General features: G+C 41.9%; 2 protein-coding genes across 6 annotated transcripts in view; one reads left to right on the top strand and one right to left on the bottom strand.

Moving 5' to 3' along the window:
- The window catches only part of NT5C3A (5'-nucleotidase, cytosolic IIIA), a 54,215-nt gene extending 50,575 nt beyond the window's left edge, over positions 1–3,640 (top strand). For all 5 annotated transcript variants that reach the window (XM_045495257.1, XM_045495261.1, XM_045495259.1 and 2 more), the window contains 3 exons: positions 1,303–1,465; positions 2,154–2,354; positions 2,852–3,640. In XM_045495257.1, coding sequence (XP_045351213.1) covers positions 1,303–1,465; positions 2,154–2,354; positions 2,852–2,953 — 466 coding nt within the window. In that variant the 3' untranslated portion in view covers positions 2,954–3,640. The remainder of the gene's footprint in view (positions 1–1,302; positions 1,466–2,153; positions 2,355–2,851) is intronic.
- Positions 3,641–9,456: 5,816 nt separating this feature from the next.
- FKBP9 (FKBP prolyl isomerase 9) overlaps positions 9,457–25,433 on the bottom strand; it is a 42,156-nt gene continuing 26,179 nt past the window's right edge. Inside the window, exons 7-10 of the mRNA XM_045495256.1 lie at positions 19,367–19,553; positions 15,530–15,675; positions 13,118–13,281; positions 9,457–10,844 (exon numbers count right to left, since the gene is read on the bottom strand). Of these exons, the coding sequence (XP_045351212.1) occupies positions 10,668–10,844; positions 13,118–13,281; positions 15,530–15,675; positions 19,367–19,553 (674 nt within the window). The 3' untranslated portion in view covers positions 9,457–10,667. The remainder of the gene's footprint in view (positions 10,845–13,117; positions 13,282–15,529; positions 15,676–19,366; positions 19,554–25,433) is intronic.

Genomic DNA, 25,433 nt, shown 5'->3' with positions numbered 1-25,433 from the left:
GTGAGTTCAAGCCCCCTGTTGGGTGTAGAGATTACTTAAATAAAAAATACTTCAAAAATATTTTTTTAAGACTAACTTAGAAATTTATGAAACCAGGACCATTGTAGAGTTTTTTAGCAAAATTCTTTTAAAAGACATAAAATATAAAAGGAACATTTATAAATCAAGTTGAAAAGAAATTTTTTGCTCATACCCTGTTTATAAAGTTACATGAATCTACTTTCTGAATTCTCAAATTTCCTTGAAAACTATCTCTAGGAAAGGTGAATATGATTTAGCAAATGATAAAGATATTTGTATTACATGAATGATAAGATAGAAACATTTTTAAGCTTCTTTTCAATACTGTTTACCACCTCTAAAAATTTTTGACTTATTAGGTAAATATGATGATGTCGTGGCGGTTTTTTTGTTTCGTTTTTTAATAACCTACATTATAAGGTGACCTACTCTTTTTGTCAGTTATTTATTTTGAGAGAGAGGGTGCGCACACAGTCAAGTGGGGAGGGGGCAGAGAGAGAGAGAGACAGAGAGACAGACAGACAGAATCCCAAGCAGGTTCTGCGCTATCAGCATGACAGCTCCATCCCTTAAACTGTGAGATCATGACCTGAGCCGAAAATAAGAGGTGCTCAGGATGTTCAACCGGCTGACTGAGCCACCCAGGCATGCCTCTAAGGTGATCTACCTCTAAGGAGGAAGGTATTAAATGTCGGAAAGAGTGTGAAGACAGCTAGTAAGCATTTCATTCCTTTGTAGGCAGCTTAACATATAGCCCAGGAAGAGTAAGGGAAGAAACTTAGATTAATAAGTTAAAAACATTACCTACAGCCATGCCTTAAGCAGGAGAGATGCCAGTTGTAAAGAGAATACATTCAGTTCCTGCCCCTCCACTTTCCTGAGAGGAAATAGTTGAGCAGGATGGCAAGTGGGAAGTGTTTCAGCCCATTTCTTAATGGGTTTTCCAGGGTGTGCTTTTTTCCAGTTGTGGTCAATTATTTGCTGTTAAATGGTATACATTGTGAACTGTAGGCTTATGTCCATATTTAATGAGAGTCTAAAATCATCTAATTTGTATCATTAGAATTTATTAAAAGCAAGGCAAAGAGTGAACTATTTGGAAAAACTTGTACTAAAATCGTCATATACATCAGTAACCCTGCTCTGAGGCAGGATTCTGGAAAGGGAATATAAATGGGCCATGGAATTAGGTACAAAAGTTTTGCTTTTTTCATTTCTAGGTGAAAGGATATATATCTATGTCTTGCTTTTTAACAATCAATTCCTACCTCCATCTTGCAGGGAAGGATATGAGAATTTCTTTGATAAGCTCCAACAATACGGTATCCCTGTGTTCATATTTTCGGCTGGTATCGGTGATATACTAGAGGAGGTGATCCATCAAGCTGGCGTTTATCACCCAAACATCACAGTAGTGTCCAACTTCATGGATTTTGATGACAATGTAAGAACATTTTTCATAATTACTTTTTAAATCTGAATATATGATTCTAAATAATTCTTCATAATTATTTTCTTCATAAGTAATTTTTCTTCATGATTACTTTTAAAATCTGAATATATTTTAATCCTGTAAATGCAGTTGGTTTTTATTATTTAAGGTATATTACTTTATATATATATATATATATATATATATATATATATAACATATATAATATATAATGTATATTAAATTAGGTCAGGTCAGTAGGCCTACTCTGGGGCTCATCTCCCAGTGTTCTATCTGTATCCATGTTTTAAAAATAATATGCCTTTCTTAAACTTTTGTTTCCCAACCTATAGACTAATATTAAAATTAGGAAAAGTTCTTTTAATGTAACTCAGTGCAGCAACTCTGAAGACTTAATACCCATAGGTAGAAAAAAAGAAGTAAATTAGAACTGACTTTATTTGAATAAATTTTTCAATTCAAGACAATATATTGTGAAGTACATAAAATGGGACCTCTGGTTAGGAAACAAATGAAAAGTTAGAATTGGATGTTCAGCTCACTGTGTTTAACATTTAAAGTACTCTCTAGAAAGTCATTAACTTCTCAGAGCCCTTCTTACCTATCATGAATGTGAAAATAGAACAAACAGAATTTGCAGTTTGGAACCTACTGTTTCAAAGGATTTATGTTTTTATAGGGGGTGCTCAAAGGATTTAAAGGCGAACTAATTCATGTATTTAACAAACATGATGGTGCCTTGAAGAACACAGAATATTTCAATCGGCTAAAAGATAATAGCAATATAATTCTGCTGGGAGATTCCCAAGGAGATATAAGAATGGCAGATGGAGTAGCCAATGTTGAACACATCCTGAAAATTGGATATCTAAATGATAGAGTAAGTACACAGGTCTGTCATTTACTTTTCTTATAAGAAAAAATAAGGATGGAACTTAATAGGCAGTTGTTACTAAAGGTACATGCAAAAGGAGTTAGACACAATTTGATTGCTCTTTATCCTTTTACTTTGGTGTGATTAAGGGAATTGGGATGTACATCTGTATGCCATCGGTATTAGGGTGGCTTCTCTGGCCTCTCCCTACCAGAAACCTTAGCACCCCCAAGTCATGAAAGTCAAAAATGTCCCCAGCATTGCCAGAGAGTTGCTTGGGCAGTCTCCCCAGTTGAGAGCCACTGGACTAGGGAGAAGTGACTTTGGGAGTAAAGCCACCCTGTGGCTATTTTCATAAGTCTTCATTTCAAAAGTCTTATGAAAGTAAATTTGATTTACTTCATTTTAGCCCAAAAGATCGAATGTAATAATGAGATCCACACTGAAACAATTTACTTCTCCTCCCTGTATATCCTTTTAATTTTTCTGTTGTTGTTGATTAGGTGGATGAGCTTTTAGAAAAGTACATGGACTCTTACGATATTGTTCTAGTAAAAGACGAATCACTGGACGTAGCCAACTCTATCTTACAGAAGATTCTATAAACAAGCATTCTTCAAGAAGACCTCTGTGCTGTGGGTGCAATTGATGCAGGAACTGCTCACCTGTTCATCTTGCTGAAAGACTTCTATTTATAATACATTCTTGCTCTTGAAGTTTTTTCTCTACGTTACTGAGGTATTTTCAGACATATTGAATCCATCAACTGGAAACTCCTTTTTTCCTCACCTCTCTCAACACACTCCTCAACTATATTTTTTAACAGTTAAAAAAAAAAAAAAAAAAAAAACCTTACAGGTAAAATTTGAAAAATAACTCCATGAATTAATTTCCAGAGTGAATTTTGTAGTTTAATGTTATCATGAGGTTTTTGAGGAAACTTTTTACTCTGGGAAAAAAGTCTGTATAAGTTTAAAAAGAAGTTTTATGAAATGGTGAAATAATGTGCATGATTTTAAGTGTTGCTGTTTTTGTCATGTGAGTGAATTATGCTGATGATATCACCATCTCCTGAAATTGTATTATGTTTGATTATTTTGTTCTTGAAAGTGAGTATTTATCAGAAAATAATGGCACTTGGTGTTTGAAAAACCATTGGTATCCACATATCACTAATCATTACAAAATGTTCTATATTGATGCACTGATAATACACATGAAGTGAAAAGCCTTTTAAATTGTACTGTCAAGACCATTGTTGTTCATTTATTCAACAAATATTTATTAAGCTCTTGAAGTGTTTTTCTTGTGTGTGTGTGTGTGTGTGTGTGTGTGTGTGTGTGTGTGTGAGAGAGAGAGAGAGAGAGAGACAGAGAGAGAGAGACAGAGAGAGAGATGAATCCTATGTCATTGTCATAGTGGCTATTTAGATTGAATATTTTTAAATTTACGTATTATAAGTTTAAGGATGAAAAGATAGTTGCAGAGAAAATTTAATCAGCCCTTCAGAAAATACCGGGGACTGGGAAAATTGTTTTCCCTCATTGAAAATATCAATAAAAGAGGGTACTTTGTTGGAGGTCTAATAGTTTCAGAAATAGCCACAGGCAGGGAACAAAGTGGAGCTGGGTTTCATGGTAACTGAAACCGAGTACTGCTGAGTTAAACCGACATTTGTCTTTGAACTCTGACTTCCTGTTCCAAATTTCTGCTGCCCCATAAATGGTTCATACAGGGTTTAGACTTGCCATTGTGATAAATCTGACCCTGGCTCTAACCATTTCACTCCAGAGTCTCTGAGCCACTAATTCCATAAAGCATCTGAGCTCTGATACACACAGAGCATGTTCCAGCTGGTTCCGGACACCCAGTGTGGTCGGCAATCTCTAGTCCCATTTGATGTGGCAGGTAGGTGAGGTCTTACAATGAAAACCTTTTCCCTGGGGCTGCCCATCCTTACCCTCCACCACTACTCCTTTTTATAATAAACAATGAAACAAAGTTTATAATGGCCAGAAGTAGACTATTCTCTGTTGAAGTATTTCCAAAATCAAACTCGAAACCAAGCTTCCTTTTTTTTTTTTTAATGTTCATTTATTTTTGAGAGAGAGGGAGGGAGAGTGCAAGTGGGGGAGGGGCAGAGAGCAAGGAAGACAGAGGATCCGAAGTGAGTTCCACACTGACGGCAGTGAGCCTGATGCAGGGCTCAAACTCGTGAACCATGAGATCATGACCTGAGCGGAAACCAAGAGTCGGACACTTAACTGACTGAGCCACCCAGGTGCCCCTCGAAACCGAGATTCTAAAAGAAAGAGAGAGAGAGAGAAAGAAAGAGAGAGAGAGAGAAAGGGAGGGAGGGAGGCACCCCTTGAAACCAAGATTCAGAAAGAGGAAGGAAGGAAGAAGAGAGGGAGGGAGGAAGAAGAAACCAAGCTTCTTACTTTAAAGCAGATTAGCGTCACATGAGAGAATCAGAAATACCTGGAGGAGTTTTTCACACAGAAAAAAAGTTGGGCATTTCTGATCTAATGAGAACTTTTTATCCCATATTGCAGTTAGAGCTTGCCATATAGACTGTTTTCCAAGGAGTTTATAATATGCTTCTACAAATAAGCATAGTTCATGGTATAAACGTAAAGAATACTGAAGGTATGACCTCCATTCTAGTCTTGGCTCAGCCCTTTACTAAGACTGTAGAAGTCAGGCACCTCCCCATCTAACAAAGGCCTTGAGGGCATGCAGTCTTTGTAGCCCCTTATAGCCACTATCAGGATAACTTGAGTATCAAGCCAAGGCCCCTACCTTTTTTCCACTGCATCCCTGGGACCCTATCACCTCTCACTGCCCCCTGTTCTACTGGTATTTGAAATAATTTGTTTTCAAGTTCCGTTTTCAGAGAGTCAGACTGTTGTGATTTGGATCTTCCTTCTACCACTTAGTAGCTGTGTGACCAGAACAGATTATTTAATCTGTGCCCCAGTTTGCTCATCTGTAAAGTGAAGGTAATGATGCGTCCTCCAGATACATCCCTGTGAGAATGAGATGTACTCATCTACATCTACGTATGCATTTAAATTTTGTATTTCCATTTAGAATGGCTTAGCGCAAGTATTCAGTATTGCTGGCTATTTGTCCGCAAAAGTCTGAGCACAGTCTGGGCGAACTGAAGAAACAAAGTTATTTTGTAGCCCTAGTGAACACCGGCAGTGTGGTAACTACCACATTTTCTTAAGAGTCTAGCATTAGCTGTTAAGAGTTTTGTTTTTTGTTTTTTATTTTGAATTTTACTTTAGGAGGTAAAGCAGTTTTGAGTGCCGAGATGAACAATTTTGATGAAACCGAAAAACAAAAACTGTCAGAGATACTACTTTGTTCCAGAGTGATTTCACAGGAACTCTGCTTTCCATGATATGTTTGATAAGACCAGAGTTAATTAGGTAGATTATTGAACTTTTTTTTTTAACCAGACTTCAGGTTCAAGGCATACACCATGGAGAATCAGGAAATAAAAGAGGGGTGCCTGGGTGGCTCAGTCAGTTGGTTAAGCATCTGACTTCGGCTCAGGTTATGATCTCATGGTTCATGAGTTCAAGCCCCATGTCGGGCTCTGTACTAACAGCTCACAGCCTAAAGCCTGCTTTGATTCTCTGTCTCCCTCTCTCTCTGCCCCTGCCCCACTTGCACTCTCTCGCGTTCTCTCAAAAATAAATAAATAAATATTTTTTAAAAAGGAAGAAAAAATTTCATGGGATCTTGAATAATTTGGAGACTTATCCAAGGTTACCTCAAGATTCACCAGTCCTGCTGTGTTTTATACTTATTCTTGTATTTCAGTACAAGTTTAATAGGTAAGATAAAGTGTGGCTGAGGTGTAAAGGGTACAGGGCTTCAAATCAGTCAAACCTGGATTTGAGTCTTAGATTCTAACTACAACATTTGGTAAGTTTCTAACGTTTCAAGGCTTTGGTTTCCTCATCTCTAAAGTGGGGTATTAATTTGAGGTGAAGATTGATTCAATGAAGAGTCACTCATCCCACCAAAGATTGAAGTCCTTACTGTGGGCTAGGTTCTAGAGAAACAATTAACACACCAGACATGCTTCCTGCCCTCGTGTAGCCGAAGTCAGACGCTTAACCGACTGAGACACCCAGGTGCCCCTCAAACACTATTTTATTTTATTTTATTTTTTTTTTAATTTTTTTTTCAACGTTTATTTGTTTTTTGGGACAGAGAGAGACAGAGCATGAACGGGGGAAGGGCAGAGAGAGAGGGAGACACAGAATCCGAAACAGGCTCCAGGCTCTGAGCCATCAGCCCAGAGCCCGACGCGGGGCTCGAACTCATGGACCGCGAGATCGTGACCTGGCTGAAGTCGGACGCTTAACTGACTGCGCCACCCAGGCGCCCCCCTCAAACACTATTTTAATAAGCATGAAAGTGTGATATCTGCAACTAGCAATAAGTAACTGGGAGCAGTATTCTTAGTTTATAAACAGACACCAGATCCCCAAGAAAGCCAAGGGAAAAAGACTTCAAAGAAAGCAACCTTGTTCCTAGAAACCTAAGACATTGAAGTGCTATATATAAGCACTTACGTGTAATTGCACTCAGGCCCACTCTGTTGCCAAAATGAAATGTTTTTTTCTGTCTTTTAAGTAATAATTTTGAAAGGTATTATAAATTCCTAAGTAATGAGAGATCAAAACTCACCAGGTTTCAACAAAATAATGCAGATTGCTTACTCTCGCAAGATAGCTTAAGTGGTGTTTCAAGCACACAGGTCACATGCATACTCAGATGTCATGTTCTCTGAAATACTCTAATCTCCCACTGGGCATCAATGACCTACTTCATCTTTAGGGCCCAAAGTCCAAAATCTGCATGAGTCATAAATTAGGTGATCCCAATCTACAGCCGATCCAAACTGCCTCAAGCAGCAACACAGAAAATGAGTATAAGATGTGATTGAGAAAAATGCTTTGTGGCATCCCTACCCTGTATTTGGCTCCCTAATGAGTACTCACAGTCTTGCCAACAGAGCTATAACCCTTAATCATAACGCAGATAGAAACAGGGTTGCAGCAGCATCATGAGGTGAGGCCATCTGAGCAGCTGGTTGAGCCAGAGATTAAAGCCTCTGTCATGGTCACAGATAATTGAATGCCTTCCTTAGCAGCAGGAAGAATCAAAGTGCCCCAGTAGCGCTCAACAACAAGCCAAAGGTTTAGAAAGATAAGTACTACACAGTATCATTTATATGTGGTATTAAAAAAAATAAGTTGAAGTTATAGAAATAGAGTAAAAAAAATGGTTACCAGGGGCAGGGGGATGGGAGAAACAGAGTTTGGTTAAACAGTACAAACTTCCAGCTATAAGATAATTAAGATCTAAGGATTTAATGTATAACATGGCAACCATAGTTGGTAACCCTGTATTGTATAGTTTTAAAATGGCTAAGAGTAGAACTTAAATGTTTTCTCTCTCTCTCTCTCTCTCTCTCTCACACACACACACACACACACACACGTGAAGTGATAGATGGAGAAATCCTTTCACAATGTAAACATGTACATATATCAAATCATCACATATGCATTAGGTATCTTAAAATTTTATTTGTTCATTACACCTCAGGAAAGAAAAAAAACACAACAGGTGGCAGGCTGGAGAACCAAGAAGAGCCAATATTTCCGTCGGAGTCTGAAGGCCAAAAAAGACCAAGGTTCCAGTTCAGCAGTCAGGCAGGCAGTTTAAAAACAAAAACAAGCTACCCGGCTCCCGGGTGGCTCAGTCAGTGGAGCACAAGACTCTTGATCTCGAGGTCGTGAGTTCAAGCCCCATGTTGGGTGTAGAGATTACTTTTAAAAAAATTGGTTGAGCGGTGTCTGGGTGGCTCAGTTGATTAAGGGTCTTGATTTTGGCTATGGTCATGATTTTCGGTTCGTGAGATCAAGCCCCAAGTCAGGCTCTGTGCTGACAGCATAGAGCCTGGTTGGGATTCTCTCCCTCTCTCTCTGCCCTCCCACACTAGTGCTATCTCTCTTCTCTCTCTCTCTCTCAAAATAAATTTTAAAAAGTTAAAAAAAAAATTAAATGTTCCCTCTATTCTTGAAGCTCTAAGGCCCACAGTGCTTAATTTCCCCAGAGAAGCGTATCTTTTATTCAGTAAAGATACCACCACCAAAGAAAACAACCAGTGAAGAAATTCAGACAGGACCAACTAAAAACCTGGGACAGAATAAGCACAAGGTTTTTATCTTCATGAAGATGTGTAAGGATAATGAGGTGTTACAGATCAAGTGCATTCCAAAGGGCAATTCCATTTAGCAAAATTATTAACCTATCTCATGCACTTAAGGAATTCTGTTAAACAAAAAATCTTGAGTGACTATGTGCCAGGTAGGAGACGGTTAAGGAATGTTAGTTACCATGACAGCAACAGCCAGGAAGGCCATGGGCAGGCATCTCCTTTGCCTTCCAAAAGCATACAGAGTCCCTGAAATTGCTCCTGCAAAGAGTAAACTGTAACATTTGCTTTTTTAAAAAAACGTATTTTTCTCTATACATGTGCCAGTTATCCTCTATTTGCTCCCACTCCAATGCCTACAGCCCTTCACCTTACTCTGCACCCCAAAAAGCTGACTCTGAGAATACCAGCCACTAAGCTCCTCTTCCTTTAGCTTCAGATTGGGTTCAGCGAATGGGAACGAGTTACAGGACAGAGAATGGGGTGTCTCTGCCCTCCTCTGCTGCAGCGCCAGCCACATTTCTTGGCGTGGCTGTGTCTCCCCTTTAACCTTTCAGCCCCAGGGGGGTAGAATAGCCCCCTACTGCTGCTGGCCAACATCTATCATGGTACCTTGACATCCTAACTAGGTCTCTAGGCCCTGTCCACACATCTGTAAAGTCCTTTACATAGCTTCTCTTTGGAAGGCCCGTATGTGGGTGTGTTTCCTGCCAGGACCTGACACACCCCCATACACTATCCGTCACACTCCTCCACCTTCAATAAGATGCAGCCCTCGTTGAGGCGATTCTCAATGGATAATCAAGACGTATTCTCATGGGATCCTCTCAGCCTTCAAATAACACTCCACAACACTTGATATTATCATTCAATTTTTTTATATATGAAAAGTTCAGTTTTCCAACATTTATTCCATTGAAGGAGTGCACAGCATTTTCATGAACTATCTCAGGGCTACATCAGTACAAAACAGTTTAAATTAGTAAAAATAAAGCAGTTTCAAAAGGAAAATTACTGATTACTTCAGGGTGGACGCCACCACCACTTGGGAACAGAGGACATAAGGCAGCAAGGTTGTTGGTTACTGCATAACATGGGGGCAGGTAACAGTGTCCTTGTTTTTCTATACAGAGAGAGGCCCATGGGCTTTAGGGCATCTCCCTCTCCAGGACACAAATGAGCAGAAATATGTCACCTTGTGTATGCTCATCTGTTGAGATGATACTTCCTATCTTGGTCACATACTCTGGAGCATGGATTAGCCATAAGCCCTATACAAATCTATCTGATCAAAAGATTCAGGGAGGATAGAGCAATGGGAATAAGAAAGGGTGAAGCAGATAATCTTATGTGGCAAACATAGAATCAAATTCTCTACTCATAGTCCAAGATGCCTCTTGTTTGGTCCACTGATTTTCTTCTTAACTTCCAAGTCACCCAGCCAATTGGAAGACCACAACAGGTAGAGCATGATTAACTATCAAAGCACACATGTGCAAGTATGTGTGTGTGCATGTGCATGTGTGTGTGTGTGTGTGTGTGTGTAGCAGGAAAGTGGAAGCTGGGTATTACCAGAGCCTGTATGGGCCACTGACAAAGGTTTCCTGGGGCTTTTGGGGAAATACTGCTGGGGCATGCCGTTTGTCTTTTCTGCTCATCTGGAGAACACTTTTAAAACACCAGCAAGTTAAAAAAAATTTTTTTAATGCTCTATGTAGATCTCCTGGACGCTTTTTCTTCTGTTCCCTCCAAAATGGTTATGACTTCTGTATGACACTATTTTCCTTTAATAACAAAACTACACAGAAGGCTCACAAAACAATGGTTGACAGTGCAGCCTCTTCAATATTCTACACAGCCCCTGCTAAGGCACCTGACACTGATTTTCATATCACTGGCATTTGGCCTAAAATTCTCACCATGTGTATCGACCCATCCCTGACATATGCCCCACATACTATGTGACCATCTACTACTTGTGGATGATTCACCTTCTGAGAGACCCGCGGGCCTTTGCTTCACTTTCAGCCATGACCGGGGGCTTGGTATCACGCAGGTGGCCCAAGGCAGGTTTAGAGTTCATCATGTTTAGCCTCCTGGTCTTTGAGTTTGAATTCCTCTGCCGTGACCTTCCCATCTCCATTCCGGTCCTGGTTGGTGAACATATTCTTCACAATCATCTCAGCATCAAAACCAGGAGCGAGTCTCCCTTTGCCAGATGCCACCTGGGCATGAATGTATTCTGAGAACTGGAAAGAGAGGGGACAGGACAGACCATGAGATACAGCAGCCGAGCCAGGGTCTGAACAGAGCATCCCGAGGGCAATGGGGCTGGAATTTGAGTCTAAGCTTGCAAAACAGACACAATTTTGTGAGCTACACAACCTGCCTGGTGTTTCTCCCTCCAGATGCAGGTGTATAAGCGTAATGACTAATGACTCCAGAAGTTCCTAGGCTCCACGCAGCAGTGACTGGAGCTATCCCTTCTCCCTAAATCAACACTTAGCTCTCCACCACAGGCTGATGCCCTAACCATCTTTGCCTCTGAGAACACTGCTGCCTCCCTCCCTCCCTTCTTTCCTTCATACAATGAAAACATAACCCTGCCCTTGTAATTCTAGCATATATCCTAGTGGGAAAGACACACAATTAGAAATGAACATAAAAAATTAAGTAAGTCACATATTAAGTTCAAAAGTGCAATGCTCCAGAAAACAAAGGAGTAGAGTCAAGTAAGGAGGATCAAGAGTACAGGTCGGGGAGTGGGTTGAGGTCTCAATCCAGTGGTCAGGGTAAAACCCCAATGAAAAAGGGAGACCCGTGCAAAGGCTTGAAGGAAGGGAGGGAATGAGCCAAACAGTTATCCAGGGAAGTGTCTTCTGGGTAGAGGGACAGCTGGTGCAAAGGCCCAGCGTGTGCAATGCCTGGTAGAGAGGAGCAGCTGAAGAGGAAGTTACAGCGAGCAGGTCGTGGAGAACCTTCTTGGGGTCTTTGCAGGCCACTGTAAGGACTCTGGAAACAGAGGGGCTTCTGCAGGGTTCTGAGACAAAGCAAGCCATAATCCAGTTGAAGTTTCAGAAGGATCACTCCGGCTGCCATGAGGGGCAAAGGCTGAAAAGCACAAAGACCTTCGTAGAGGTCCAAGGAAGACCAAGCAGACAGTGGCCCAAGATGCTACCAACTGGAGGTGGTGAGATGTAGATAAATTTTCAGGATAGAGCTAGGATGATTTCCTGGTGGGTTTACTATAGCCTATGTGAGAAAGAGAGGAGTCAAAGATTGCTGAGTGCTCTCACCTGGCAACTGGAAGGACGGAGTTGCCATCAGAAGAGATGAGGAAGGCTTTGGGTGAGGCAAGTTCAGGAGAGGGAGGTAGCAGCAGCATTCAAAAAATGAAGATGTCAGGTGGGCAATTAGATGTCTGAGTATGAGGTAGAGAGAGAAGACCAGACCAGAGCTACAAGTTTGGAAGTCATGGCATGCGGATGACAAAGCCACTGGACTGGTTGAGATCACCAAGGGAGTGACATGAGATGGAGGAGAGAACAAGCTCAGGACTCAGGCTGGGGACACTCCAACATGAAGAGAGGGAGAAGATTCCTGAGAAGGAGCCACTAGTGAGGTAGAAGGAACACCAAGAAAGTGTGGTCTGGAAGCGAGGGAAAGAAGGTGTCCTGCAAAGCAGTCAGCTGTGTCCAAGAGTGAGGACAGTGAGCAGTGACCACTGGCTGCAGCCACATAAAAGGCACTGGTCACCTTAGCAAGACCAGGCTCAGTGACACAGAAGGACAAATGTCTGACAGGAGTGGATTTAAAAGTTTTGACATTTTCGCTATAAAGGGAGCAAAGAAACAAAATAAATGAGAAGATGCACCAAGAAAAGGGAAAATAATAGCATGTTTTTATGCTAATGTGAGCAATCCAGTAGCCAGGGAAATGTGGCTGATGTAAGAGAGAAAGGGGAGAAGGCTGGAGCCGTGTCCTTGAATAAGCAGAAGTGGAACAGGCAGATACTGGAACTGAGGAGGGTGTGACAGGACAGCCGACTCTTCTCCAGCTCCATGAAGGGATGTCTGCTACAGAAGAATCCACCCAGGACCTAGATGATCAAGATGGAGATATGTACCATGGCTCAAACCACTAGGTAGCTCTGTGACCTCGGGCAAATCATTTATCTCGTCTGCGTACAGCTGCTGCTTCTGAAAAACGGGGATGATGATTACATGGCTGCCACAAGGGCCAAGCAAGAGAATGTATATGAAAAACATTCAACATAATGCAGGCATACAGTGAGCACCCAGGAACTGAGAACCAAATCTAGATCTGTCAGCCCTGGGATCAAGCCCTGTACCTCTCAGGGCCTCAGTTTCTCCAGAGAGGAACTGTGAGCTTCAATTTAGAGAGTGTGTACAAAAGTGCGTCCTCCTCACTCTGAGAAGGCTTCACATCTGGAATGGATCCCCTGCCTCAATAAGGCTCCCCCCAGCTCATTTAGTCCCACTCTCTTTTGAAGGTCAGTTACCTCTTCGAGGAGGACTTCTCCATCACCATCCTTGTCGATTTCTTCGAACAGGTTGGGTGACACCTCGCCATTCCATATGAACATGTACCCTTCAGGCAGACCCGCCACGAGCTCCAGCAGCTCAATGTCAAACACCAAGACGGCACTGCCGGGTACTTCCCCATCTGCCTCACCAATAAGGGAGGAAACAGGGTTAGCACCACCAGGCAGCAGGCATGCCCATCTCAACCTCCCTCCCCCACCCAAGGTTCCAGCTGCCTCACAGATGGCAAGCATTTCCTGCTCAACACCAGGGGCACCTGAGTGTCTCAGTCAGTTAAGCATCCAACTCTTGATTTCAGCTCAGGTCATGATTTCAGGGTAGTAGGATCGAGCTGCTTGGGATTCTCTGTCTCCTTCTCTCTCTGCCCCTCCCCTGCTCATGCTCTAAATAAATAAACAAACAAACAAACTAAAAAAAAACAAAAAATTCAAATAATCCAATGAAGAAATGGGCAAAAGACATGCATAGACACTCTCCAAAGAAGACATCCTGATGGCTAACAGACTATAATATAAACAAATGTTCAACATCATTTATCATCAGGGAAATACAAATTAAATCACAATGAGATACCACCTCACACCTGTCGGAATGGCTAACATGAACAACTCAGGCAACAACAGGTGTTGGTAAGGATGCAGAGAAAGAGGATCTCTTTTGCATTGTTAGTGGGAATGCAAGCTGGTGCGGCCACTCTGGAAAACAGTATGGATATTCCTCAAAAAACTAAAAATAGAACTACCCCACGACCCAGCAATTGCACTACTAGGTATTTATCCAAGGGATACAGGTGTGTGGTTTCGAAGGGGCACATGCAACCCCATGTTTATAGCAGCGCTATTGACAATGGCCAAAGTATGGAAAGAGCCCAAGTGTCCATCGATGGATGAATGGATAAAGAAAATGTGGTATATATATGCAATGGAGTATTACTCGACAATCAAAAAGAATGAAATCTTGCCATTTGCAACTACGTTGATGGAACTAGAGGGTATTCTGGTAAGTGAAATTAGTCAGAGAAAGACGAGTATCGTATGACTTCACTCATATGAGGAACTTAAGATACAAAACAAATGAACATAAGGGAAGGGAAGCAAAAATAATATAAGAACAGGGCAAGGGACAAAACATAAGAGACTCTTAAATATAGAGAACAAACAGAGGGTTGCTGGAGGGTTTGTGGGGGGGGGGGAATGGGCTAAACGGGTAAGTGGCATTACAGAAGACACTTGTTGAGATGAGCACTGGGTGTTATACATAGAGGACGAATCACTGGAATCTACTCCTGAAATCATTACTGCACTACGTGCTAACTAACTTAGATGTAAATTAAAAAATAAATTAAAAACAAAAAAGTTCAAAACCAGCAAGTGGTTTTTTCCAAACTGTAGGTACTTACCATTAGTAAGTCATGAAATCTATTTACAGCATGGTGACCACCAATTTTTTAAATTAAGGAATAAAATAGATCAGAGTACACTGTCCATAGAAAGGATAGGTATGGTTTCATAAAACTTGAGTTTAAATTTTATATATAGAACTAATTGTGTATGAGTATATGTATAAATTGCATGTTTATGTGTAACACAGATGGGGAGATAAAAAGTATTTCTTAACTGTATGCCTCGGTGAAAAAAGTTTGAAAAGCACTAGAAGAGACCACAATGGTAGAATTTTTGAATAAATCCTACAGCAGAACCTTAAGAATAAAACAGTATGCCTTAAAATCCTGACCTAAGATATGACTGTAAACACAAATTTGAGAACAGTATATATAGTATGGGCTCAAGTGTTAAGTATGCAAATATATATATGCATGTATATATAATATCTTTTTTAAAATTATTATATTATAATTATTTATAATATATATCACAAGGTCTTATAGGGTACCCATTTTTTGAAGTGTTTCTTCTTGGACTGGAGGAAGTAGCAGCACTTTATTGTTTTTTTGGTTCTTTTTTAGTAAGTTCTATGCCCAACATGGGGCCTGAACTCATGACCCCAAGATCTAGAGTTGCATGCTCCACCAACTGAGCCAGCCAGGTGCCAGATTTTTTTTTTAATGTTTATTTACTTTTGAGACAGAGAGCCTGCACAACCAGAGGAGGGGCAGAAAGAGGGGACAGAGGATCTGAAGTGGGTTCTGCTGATAGCAGTGAGCCCAATCCAGGGTTTGAACTGACAAACCGTGAGATCACAACCTGAGCCAAAGTCGGACACTCAACCAACTAAGCCACCCAGGCGCCCCTGATTCTTTGGGTTTTAAATGGAAGAAGCATATTGGGGCTCTAAATATGGTACCCCAAAAGCACAACACTCAGATTGTGAACGTGCCCCAAAACCCTTTAATGCTGGTGCTTACTCACCCACGCCAGCCTCCCCATAGCCCAGGTGGGGTGGGATGATCACTGTCCGTTTCTCTCCAACACACATCTCTCGGAGACCCATATCCATTCCCAACACAACTTGTCCAGATCCCAAAACAATATTATACGTTTTGCCTAAATTCCACCTGAAAATGAAACAGAAGAGTCCCTCGTTAGGTCATCAACCCATTAATATTTGAAAGCGTTTTCATGAAAAGGACCATCTCTTCTGCCACAGACAGAGAACCCCTATCTAATCAGGAAGAAACATCAGACAAGAGCAAACTGAGAACAATTCTGCAAAAAACGAACCTGTAATCTTCAAAAGTGTCAAGGTGAAAATCAAGGAAAGGCTGAGGAACCAGTCCAGAGTATTGGAGAATATGGAGTGGGATCATTTTGCTATAAAAGACCTTCTGGGAACAAGTGGCAAAACTTAGGTGGGGTCTGGGGATTAAAACGTGATAACGTATCAGTGTTAACTTTCTGGTTATAAAGTATGCGTTGAATTATGTAGGACAATGTCGACGTTTGTAGGAAATGGGTGATGGGACATCATGGTGGCAACCTATCCCTAGTGATTCGGGGAAAAAAGAAGTCCTTCCTTCGTACTGCTCTTACAACTTTTCTCTATATTTTAATAAACATCCTAGTAAGGAGTTTTCATGAGAATTTGAAAAATACATAACCCTGTGTTTTGGATTTATGTGTTTTGGATTTATCAAGACCTGACTCTGAATCTTGCTTCTGCCACTTGATTGGATGCTGAAAAATAAAACCTCTCAATTTCCTCATCTATAAACTGGTGATAATAATAGCTATCTCCCAGGGATATTCTCAACAGTAAATAACTCATGATGCTGGCACGGAGGAGAACAAGTAGAAAGAGCTCAAAAAATGGATGGCCTTGAGTATGCGAAGTGCTTGTGTCTGCAATAGTTTTTGACTCTAAAAAAATGACCGAAAGTTTAACTTGAGCCACAGTTAAAGCATCCTTGATGTCCACGGTCCCTGAGACATCCAAGTACAAGAGAGTTGCCTCTATCACCTCACTCACTACCGAAAATAAATCTAGTTCCAGAACGTATGGCACTACCGCTTTCTTCTTCAATGTCAAGGAAGAAAAACCTCCCCAGTATCTTAGGGCTCCCTTAATGCCCATTTCCGGATGGTGACAACATGGAGGGGACAGCCCCCTCGGGTCACATCCCCTTCTCAGGCTTCCCAGCTTCCCCTGGGTGCAGGGCTACTTTCTCTTCTCAAGCTGGTTCCCAGGGCCAGGCTGGCTCTCTGGCACTGACAAACCAAAACAGGGTTTGCCTTTGTCCTACCTGGGACGAAACCAAAACAAAGCCAGCTCTGGCACCAGATGCCTTGGCCCAAGGCCTGTGGGAGGGAGCAGGACATCCTCTGTCCTGCCCCACACACAATTCCTCCTTTGTCAGCAGCACAGAGGCACCTTCACCCTGCCTTTCTCTGGGACCGCTGGGACCTCCCATGGGAATACTCTGTTTCAAAGTCTTCCCGAATATTCAAAAACCTCATTTAGCTATCAAATAACAAATGTTTATTCTTCCTCTCTGAGGCCAGTTTAACCACACATGAAGAAAATCCTCCAAGCAAACATTTTGCTTTCACGTGTCATCTCTGAAAGCCCCACTAATTGTTTTTCCTCAGATCAACCACTTGTTTAGTCATTTGTTTGTTTCCTGCCAGTTTTCCTCTGACGTTCTTCTCATTCTTTCTGTGCATTCCTGGCTTCCCATCCACTGCAAGCTTCCTGCTTCCCACTTGTAGGCTGCCCTCTCTGGCTCTCCGCCCACGTTTCCCTCCATCCTCTCCACAGCCAGTTTCTCTCCGTGCTGATGAAAAAGCGCCCGCAGCAGCACCTGCCTCCTTGCCCGTGGAAGGCTGGGGGTGGGACCAGGTCTTCCCTTCCTCTCCCACACACATCCCACCCTACATCCCATTTTCCCATTACTCTGAAGCTTACGCCCAGAACAGACCATCGGGGATGCCGGATGTTGCTCTTCATTGTAGATTTACACGTACCACAAACGACTCTCATGGTATAGAATGGAGTCTGATAAAAGGAAGGAGCCTCGCATGGCTACCGGATGCTCTGTAGGAATGTTGTGAATCCACCAAACACATTAGAAGGCAGGAAGGCTGATTCTCCCCACCCTACATGAGAAGCATATCCTGAACCCACTGAGAAGGAAGTCCTTTGTTCGTTTTCCACCCCCACTTCCCCTTCCCACCTACCCCCACCCGGCAGTCAGAGAACCAGACAAGAATATGAACATTAGCAAGACAATGACAGCAAGCCATTGACCTTCTAGACTACTCTAACTTTGTGGGCCATTTTCAAGTGCATAAGCGTGCATAAACGTGCATAAGCGTGGGCTTAATCCCCCCAAACAACAAGGCATGCTTCTTTCCCACTGCCCTCCAAATTCTTTTCATATTAATGCAATGAGGTTTGTTGTAAAGCAGGTCCTCGTAAATCTGCTCTCTGGAAGCTAGTATATACGCTTCACTGATTCTATAATGCACACATTTTCACATTTTAACATCTCTGTAATTGGGATACACTTCATAATTAACAGCATGTTAATTTGGGGGCATTTTTACTTTCTTAGAGATACATAACATGATGCTTCTAATAACCAATACGTTTTAGATTGCATGAAATACACGAAGTGCATTCGTATACGGGATCTCATAGCACCCAGAGAGAATGCTCTGAAGAGCACGTGTCCCTAGGGCTCTGTCTCCATGCCTGGCTCGCTCTCTCCAGCCACACACAATGTTGCCTGAAGCTAGAAGGCAGAGGGGCAGGTGTGAGGCAGAGAAGGCCTTCCTCATGCAGCATAAATGCAGCAACCCATACTTATTTATGAAGCCCTTCTTTCTCCCCAAGCCCCAACTCAGGAGTCTAAGTCAGACTCGGTACAAAAATGGATAGATTTCTATGGAGATATAAAGAAAGGCTGAAAATGTTTCTTTCCCAGAGAATATTTTATTAACTTACAGCTATACCTAAAGATTCAGAAACATAAGAAGCAAACCTCCTTTTACTAAAATTGGCAATGATATTAGATTATACTGTTGATTCCTATTAATAAAATTTCAGATTCATCTCAATCAGTTAACATTTATAAAATGCTCCCTTCGTGTTAAGACTCTGGGCTAGGTGTAAAGAATAAAAATGTGAATAAACATTCTGGGCGTCTCTAAGGTATTCAGACCAGCAGCAGAGACAGAAACTAAAATAAATAATGAAAAATAAATAATTTTTGCTAATAAAAATAGTATCTTAAAACATTATGAGACACAGAAGTGCGAGCAGTTGATTCTTCCTAGGAATTAAGGAAAGATTTTGTGAAAAGGGAGGACATTTTTGCCAGGGCAGAAGTTGGTCAGAAGGAAGGGTTTAAGCAGTACACATCTTGCACCACTGCACATGGCAGCCCTAGAGGCAAAAGATGGGCCCTAACACAAGATAAGACCATTTAAGCAGAACAGAGCTGACAAAGAGGCTGATGTGCCAGACTGAGGAGTTTATAATGTAGCTGCGGGTTAATTTTCAAAGAAAGCAGTTATAAGATGATACCCATTTTTCAGAAAGACAATTTCACAGGAGCAAGGTGAGACCATTCATAGGGAACTTTTAGAATAATGCACCTGAGCAGTGATGTAGGCTAGCTCTCTGCAGTGGGGAAGCATGGAGAGAAAATCTCTCAACCAGTATCTGATGAAAGAAAAGGAGAATCATGGGGACCTATGGCTGTTATCCTCCAAGCTCCCTCCTCTACTGTCCCCAGTGGTCCTTACGTGGAATCCAGCAGAGTCCCATCCAGAAGGGAGGCATTGTAGTGATACTTGAGGTAATCCCCCTTCTTACTCAGCACTGAGCAGTCCGGGGGCTTGTAGTGGGAGGTGATGCTGATGGAGTCTGAAGGGTTGTGGAAGTCAATCACATGGATGTCAAACACCAGCACAGCCGAGCCAGGGATATTCCCTAAAGGACAGACAGAGGAAATTAACGAGCAAGTCCTCCAAGTGGCAGCACATGTGCCTCCCCAGTGTCACCAGGCACGTCCTCACAGACCCCCAGTGAGAAACGCAGGGACCTAAATATGAAAATCTAGGGAATACTGGGAGAATGAATTGGAAGGGCAGTCAGAAGTAACCTAACCCTCATTCTATACATGGGGAATGAGGCAAAGATTTGCCCAGGGTCATGCAACCAGTTAAGAACACAGTTTGGAGGGGCGCCTGGGTGGCTCAGTCGGTTAAGCGTCCAACTCTTGATTTCGGCTCAGGACATGATCTCACGGTTCCTGGGATGGAGCCCTGTGTCAGGCTCTGTGCTGACAGCTTGGAGCCTGCTTGGGATTTCTCTCTAACTAACTAACTAACTAAATAAATAAATAAATAAATAAACTTTAAGAACACAGTTTGGACTATAATTCAAGATGATGAGCTACTGCCCCATGGAATCACTAAGCCTGAAAGATGTATGGCTAAGTTCATCACAAATGAGGAAACTCAGGCTTGCCTGGCTCCTACCAGAAGTAAGAGGTGAAGTGAGAACACCAGCTGTAGAGTGAAAAATCACTCCAGTCCTCTATCACTGGGCAGGAGGAACTAAACTAACAGAAACTTCAGAGGGAAAAAAACACCCAGCCAAATTTGGCCCATACACACCCCTTGTGATAGGGCCTAACAGTTCACAAAGTACTTTTACAACACATCCTATCTGTTCTACACAAAATTATTAGTAAACTTTTCTTTTCCATTATCTCCACTTTTGAAAACATTACCTCACATCTGAATAATGTTTTACAGTCTACGATGTATTCTTCACATACACTATCTCATTAAATCCCTGCAACCACTTTGTGGGGTATTACTATAAACCCAGCATTAGCAGATGCTCCATGAATTTAATGGCAGCTTCTCAGGAGGCTCGAGGGGGCCAGAGGGACACCTTAAACATATGCATTGTGGTTAAACACACCCCCAGATCATTTCAGAGAAGTTTATTTATTTATTTATTTATTTATTTATTTATTTATATTTTTTAGAGAGAGAGAGAGAAAGAAAGGAGGGGGAGATGGAGGGAAGAGAAAGAATTTTAAGCTCAGCTCGGAGCCTGAAGCAGGGCTTGATCTCATGATGCTGGGATGGAATCGTGACCTGAGCCGAAATCAAGAGTCCACTGCTCAACCAACTGAGCCACCCAGGCACCCCTCATTTCAAAGAAGATTAAATGTAAAACTTTTGTAAATAGTATTACTTAGAATCAAGGATGTATAATGCTTTCATTAGTGTTTTACAGATAAGAAAACCAACTCAGGTATAACTTGTTGAAGAAAATAACACAGCTATAGAAAGAATTCAAACAGAGATAATGTGAACACCAATAGCCCCTCCCCCCATCCCTGCAATGGACTTTTCTGTGTCCATTTTTGGTTGCTGTCTGTAACACACACACAGACACATGCACACACACAGACACACACGCTTATTAAGTACCAAGCACTCTTCTAAGTGCTTTATATGTAATTATTTAATTCTCATTATAATCCTATATTCCCAATCTAAGAGTACTTGGAAAGTAACTTGAAAGTTGGGGAACAGGGGCGCCTGGGTGGCGCAGTCGGTTAAGCGTCCGACTTCAGCCAGGTCACGATCTCGCGGTCTGTGAGTTCGAGCCCCGCGTCAGGCTCTGGGCTGATGGCTCAGAGCCTGGAGCCTGTTTCGGATTCTGTGTCTCCCTCTCTCTCTGCCCCTCCCCCGTTCATGCTCTGTCTCTCTCTGACCCCCAAAATAAATAAACGTTGAAAAAAAAAATTAAAAAAAAAAAGAAAAAAAAGAAAGTTGGGGAACAGAAAATGAGGAAGTGATGGGGTGCCTGGGTGGCTCAGTCGGTTGAGAGTCCAACATCCACTCAGGCCATGATCTCGCGGTTTGTGAGTTTGAGCCCTGCGTCGGGCTCTGTGCTGACAGCTCAGAGCCTAGAGCCTGCTTCGGATTCTGTGTCTCCCTCTTTCTCTGCTCCTCCCCTGCTTGTGTTCTGTGTCTCTCAAAAATAAACATGAAAGAAAGAAAGAAAGAAAGAAAGAAAGAAAGAAAGAAAGATCATGAAGCGATGCTTCCACAAGCCCTCAGGCAGAATCCATTCTCCCCTCCAGGGCTGCAAACATAGTCAAGCATCAAAAGTTCAGGGCTGACCCTGTGGAACAGAGCAGATAAGCAGAGAGGACCAGAGCCTTTCCAGAAGGCCTACTCCCTCCCCTCCACCAATCCTGCAGGGCAAAATGGCCTCAACAAAATGAAATGCCAAGAATGGAGCTGGAGAACCCCACAGAGGGCCCAGTATTTCATTCCTTCCACAAATATTTATTGAATGTTTACTATGTGCTTGGCCCCGTGGTATGTGATGAGGAAACCCCAAATTTCCTCTATGTCCTGACATCTTTCTTGGGTCAGTCCCTGAGGAATTAGCATTAGGCCCTAGGCAAACATCACCAAGAGGCCAGGGAGATGCTACTCAAAAGAAGACAGAGGTGCTGCCCCCCTACCCCCTGCCCTTCTCCCCTGCCCCCATGCAAGAGCATCTAGACAGTACATATCTGAGTGCCCCTGCCCCACAGCAACATAGGGTTTGGAATGAAGCAGCCTCATAACCACAGAATTTATGAGCCTTCCGATGATTCCCAGAGCCTTATATAATTCTTTGCAGAGCTCTGTCTCATACTTGATAGAAAGCCAAAAGGAAAAAAATAATTTAAGCAAATGTTTTCCATCAATACATTATTTTTAGAGAAACGAAGGATTAATCCTGAGGGCATAACAAAACATGAATACTCGGGAAGTATTTGTCTATTTCTGTATGTATCTGAACAGAATTCTACATGATACAAAACAACAGAGCATCAAGACACTTGACAAACCGGACACGAAGCAAGATCTGTTGAACGTGTCTTAAGCTGTGACCTAGTATGACTTTATAAGTCAGAAATTTAGGGGCACCTGGGTGGCTCAGTCAGTTAAGTGTCCGACTCTTGATTTTGGTTCAGGTCATGACCTCACGGTTGGTGGGATCGAGTCCTACACTGGCCTCCATGCTGACAGCCCGGAGCCCGGAGCCTGGTTTGGTCCTGGGTCTCTTTTTCCCTCTGCTCCTCCTCCACTCATGCTCTCTCTCTCGCTCTCTCTCTCTCTCTCTCTCTCTCTCTCTCTCTCTCCAAAATAAATAAACGTTAAAAAAAATAAAAAATAAACTTAAAAAAAGAAGAAAAGAAATTTAATGGGTGCCTGGATGGCTCAGTCGGTAGAGCATGTGACTTTTGATCTTGGGGTGGTGAGTCTGAGCCCCACATTGGGGGTAGAGTTTACTTTGAAAACAGCAACTTAAGTCCGGGAGAAAAAAAAAGAAAGTTTCTCCATGGTACACTCTAGCTTCCAGCCAACCTGATACTTCATAGATCCTCTGAATAAACCCTACTAAGAAAATTCTGAAGATACATATTATCAGCAGTGGTTGGAAGAACAAAATTAATGTATACAGCCAGCCAAACCAGGCAGAATCCCATCAGCAAAAATAATCCAAAAGCAAAATTAATACTGCATCCACTAGTCCTAAGCAGGTTAGCAAACAATGGTACAGGCATACCTCTAAGATACTGTGGGTCTGGTTCCAGACCACAGCAATAAAGCAAATACCGCAATAACACGAGTCAAATGAATGTTTTTGTTTCCCAGTGTGTATAAAAGCTTTGTCTGCACTATACTGCAGCCTATCAAGTGTGCAATTGCATTATGTCTATAAAAAACAATGTGCATAACTTAGTTAAAAGTATTTTATTGCTAAAAAATGTAAGCCATCATCTGAGCTTTCAGAGTCTTAATCACCAATCACAGATCACCATGACAAATATAGTAACAATTGAAAAGTTTGAAATATTGCCAGGAATTACCAAAATGCGACACAGAGACTCATTGAAGTGAACAAATGGTGCTGGGAATATGGCACTGATAGACTTGTTGATGCAGGGTCGCCACAAACTTCAATTTGTTTAAAAAAAAAAAAACATAATACTATCTGTGGAATTCTACAAAGCAAAGAGAAATAAAATGAAGTATGCCTATATATATGAGAAAAAACTTAAGAAGGAAAATATGGCTTGAAATACTATGCAATCATAAAAAATACCTGTTGGCATAGATAGTTGTTTACAACAAATTAGTTGAAGAAGAGAAATTACAAATATGTATAGATAATCCCATTTAAAAAAACTTTTTTTATGTTTATTTTTGAGACAGACAGAGCGTGAGTGGGGGAGGGGCAAAGAGAGAGGGAGACAGAATCTGAAGCAGGCTCCAGGCTCTGACTTGTCAGCACAGAGCCAGAGGCAGGGCTTGAACTCTCAAACCATGAGATCATGAACTGAGTTGAAGTCAGACACTTAACTGACTGAGAAACCCACCCTAAGCCGCCCAGGTGCTCTGATAATCCCATTTTTTAAGTTAATTTATTTTTTTTATTAATCTCTACACCCAACGTGGGGCTTGAACTCATAACATGGAGATTAAGAGTTGCACACCCCTCCGACAGAGCCAGCCAGGTGCCCCTAGGTAATCCCATTTTTGTTAGTATTTATTAGTTAGGGGGATATATATTTTCACTTCATGGTTGTTTCCTATTAGTTTCATTTGTTTCCTATTGTTACTATAACAAATTTCCACAAATTTGGTGGCTTAAAGCAACGCAGGTTTATTCTTATAACTCTGGAGGGTCAAAGGTCTAAATTCGAGGTATTGGCAGGGACTCATTCCTTTTGGAGGCTTTGGGGAAGAATCTGTTTCCTCGCCTTTTCCAGCTTTCTGTGGCTGCCCTTATCCCTTGACCTGTGACCCCTTCATCCAACTTCTAAGTCTGCAGCTGAGTATTTTCCCCTCTCTCTGACCTCCTGCTTCCCTCTTACAAAGGCTCTTTTAAGTACATCAAGGCCACCTGTATGATCCAGGATAACCTCCCATCTCAAGATCTTAATCACATCCCCATCTTAATCACATCCGCAAAATCCCTTTTATCATGAAAGGTAACATATTCACAGGTTCTGGGGATAGCACAGGGACATCTTTGGGGCTGCTGTTCTGCCTACCACATTCCAGTGTTTATTCCTGCATGGTGAGATTGTGGGAGATTTTTGTTTTCTTTCTTTATCTGTATTTTCTTTTTTCTAAACTCAACACGTATCATTTGTATAATGTTTGAAAGGGGGTTTGCTATTAGAGTGACAAAAATGTTCTAAAATTATATTAAATGGATGATGGTTACGCAACTCACTACATTTACTAAAAGTCACTGAATTGTACACTTAAAATGGGTAAATTTTCGGGGCACCTGGGTGGCTCAGTTGGTTAAGGGTCCAACTTCGGCTCAGGTCATGATCTTGCGGTCTGTGGGTTCCAGCCCTCCATCAGGCTCTATGCTGACAGCTCAGAGCCTGGAGTCTGCTTTGGTTTCTGTGTCTCCCTCTCTCTCTAACCTTCCCCTGCTCATGCTCTCTCTCTCAAACATAAATAAACATTAAAAAAATTTTCTTTAGGGGCGCCTGGGTGGCGCAGTCGGTTAAGCGTCCGACTTCAGCCAGGTCACGATCTCGCGGTCCGTGAGTTCGAGCCCCGCGTCAGGCTCTGGGCTGATGGCTCAGAGCCTGGAGCCTGTTTCCGATTCTGTGTCTCCCTCTCTCTCTGCCCCTCCCCCGTTCATGCTCTGTCTCTCTCTGTCCCAAAAATAAATAAACGTTGAAAAAAAAAAAAAATTTTCTTTAATTAAAAAATGGGTAAATTTTAAGGCATATAAATTATACATCAATAAAATCGT

Source organism: Leopardus geoffroyi, chromosome A2, assembly GCF_018350155.1.
Source record: "Leopardus geoffroyi isolate Oge1 chromosome A2, O.geoffroyi_Oge1_pat1.0, whole genome shotgun sequence".
Classification (NCBI taxonomy): domain Eukaryota; kingdom Metazoa; phylum Chordata; class Mammalia; order Carnivora; family Felidae; genus Leopardus; species Leopardus geoffroyi.
Note: the sequence above shows the minus strand (reverse complement) of the source record. Positions and strands in the feature narration are given on the sequence as shown.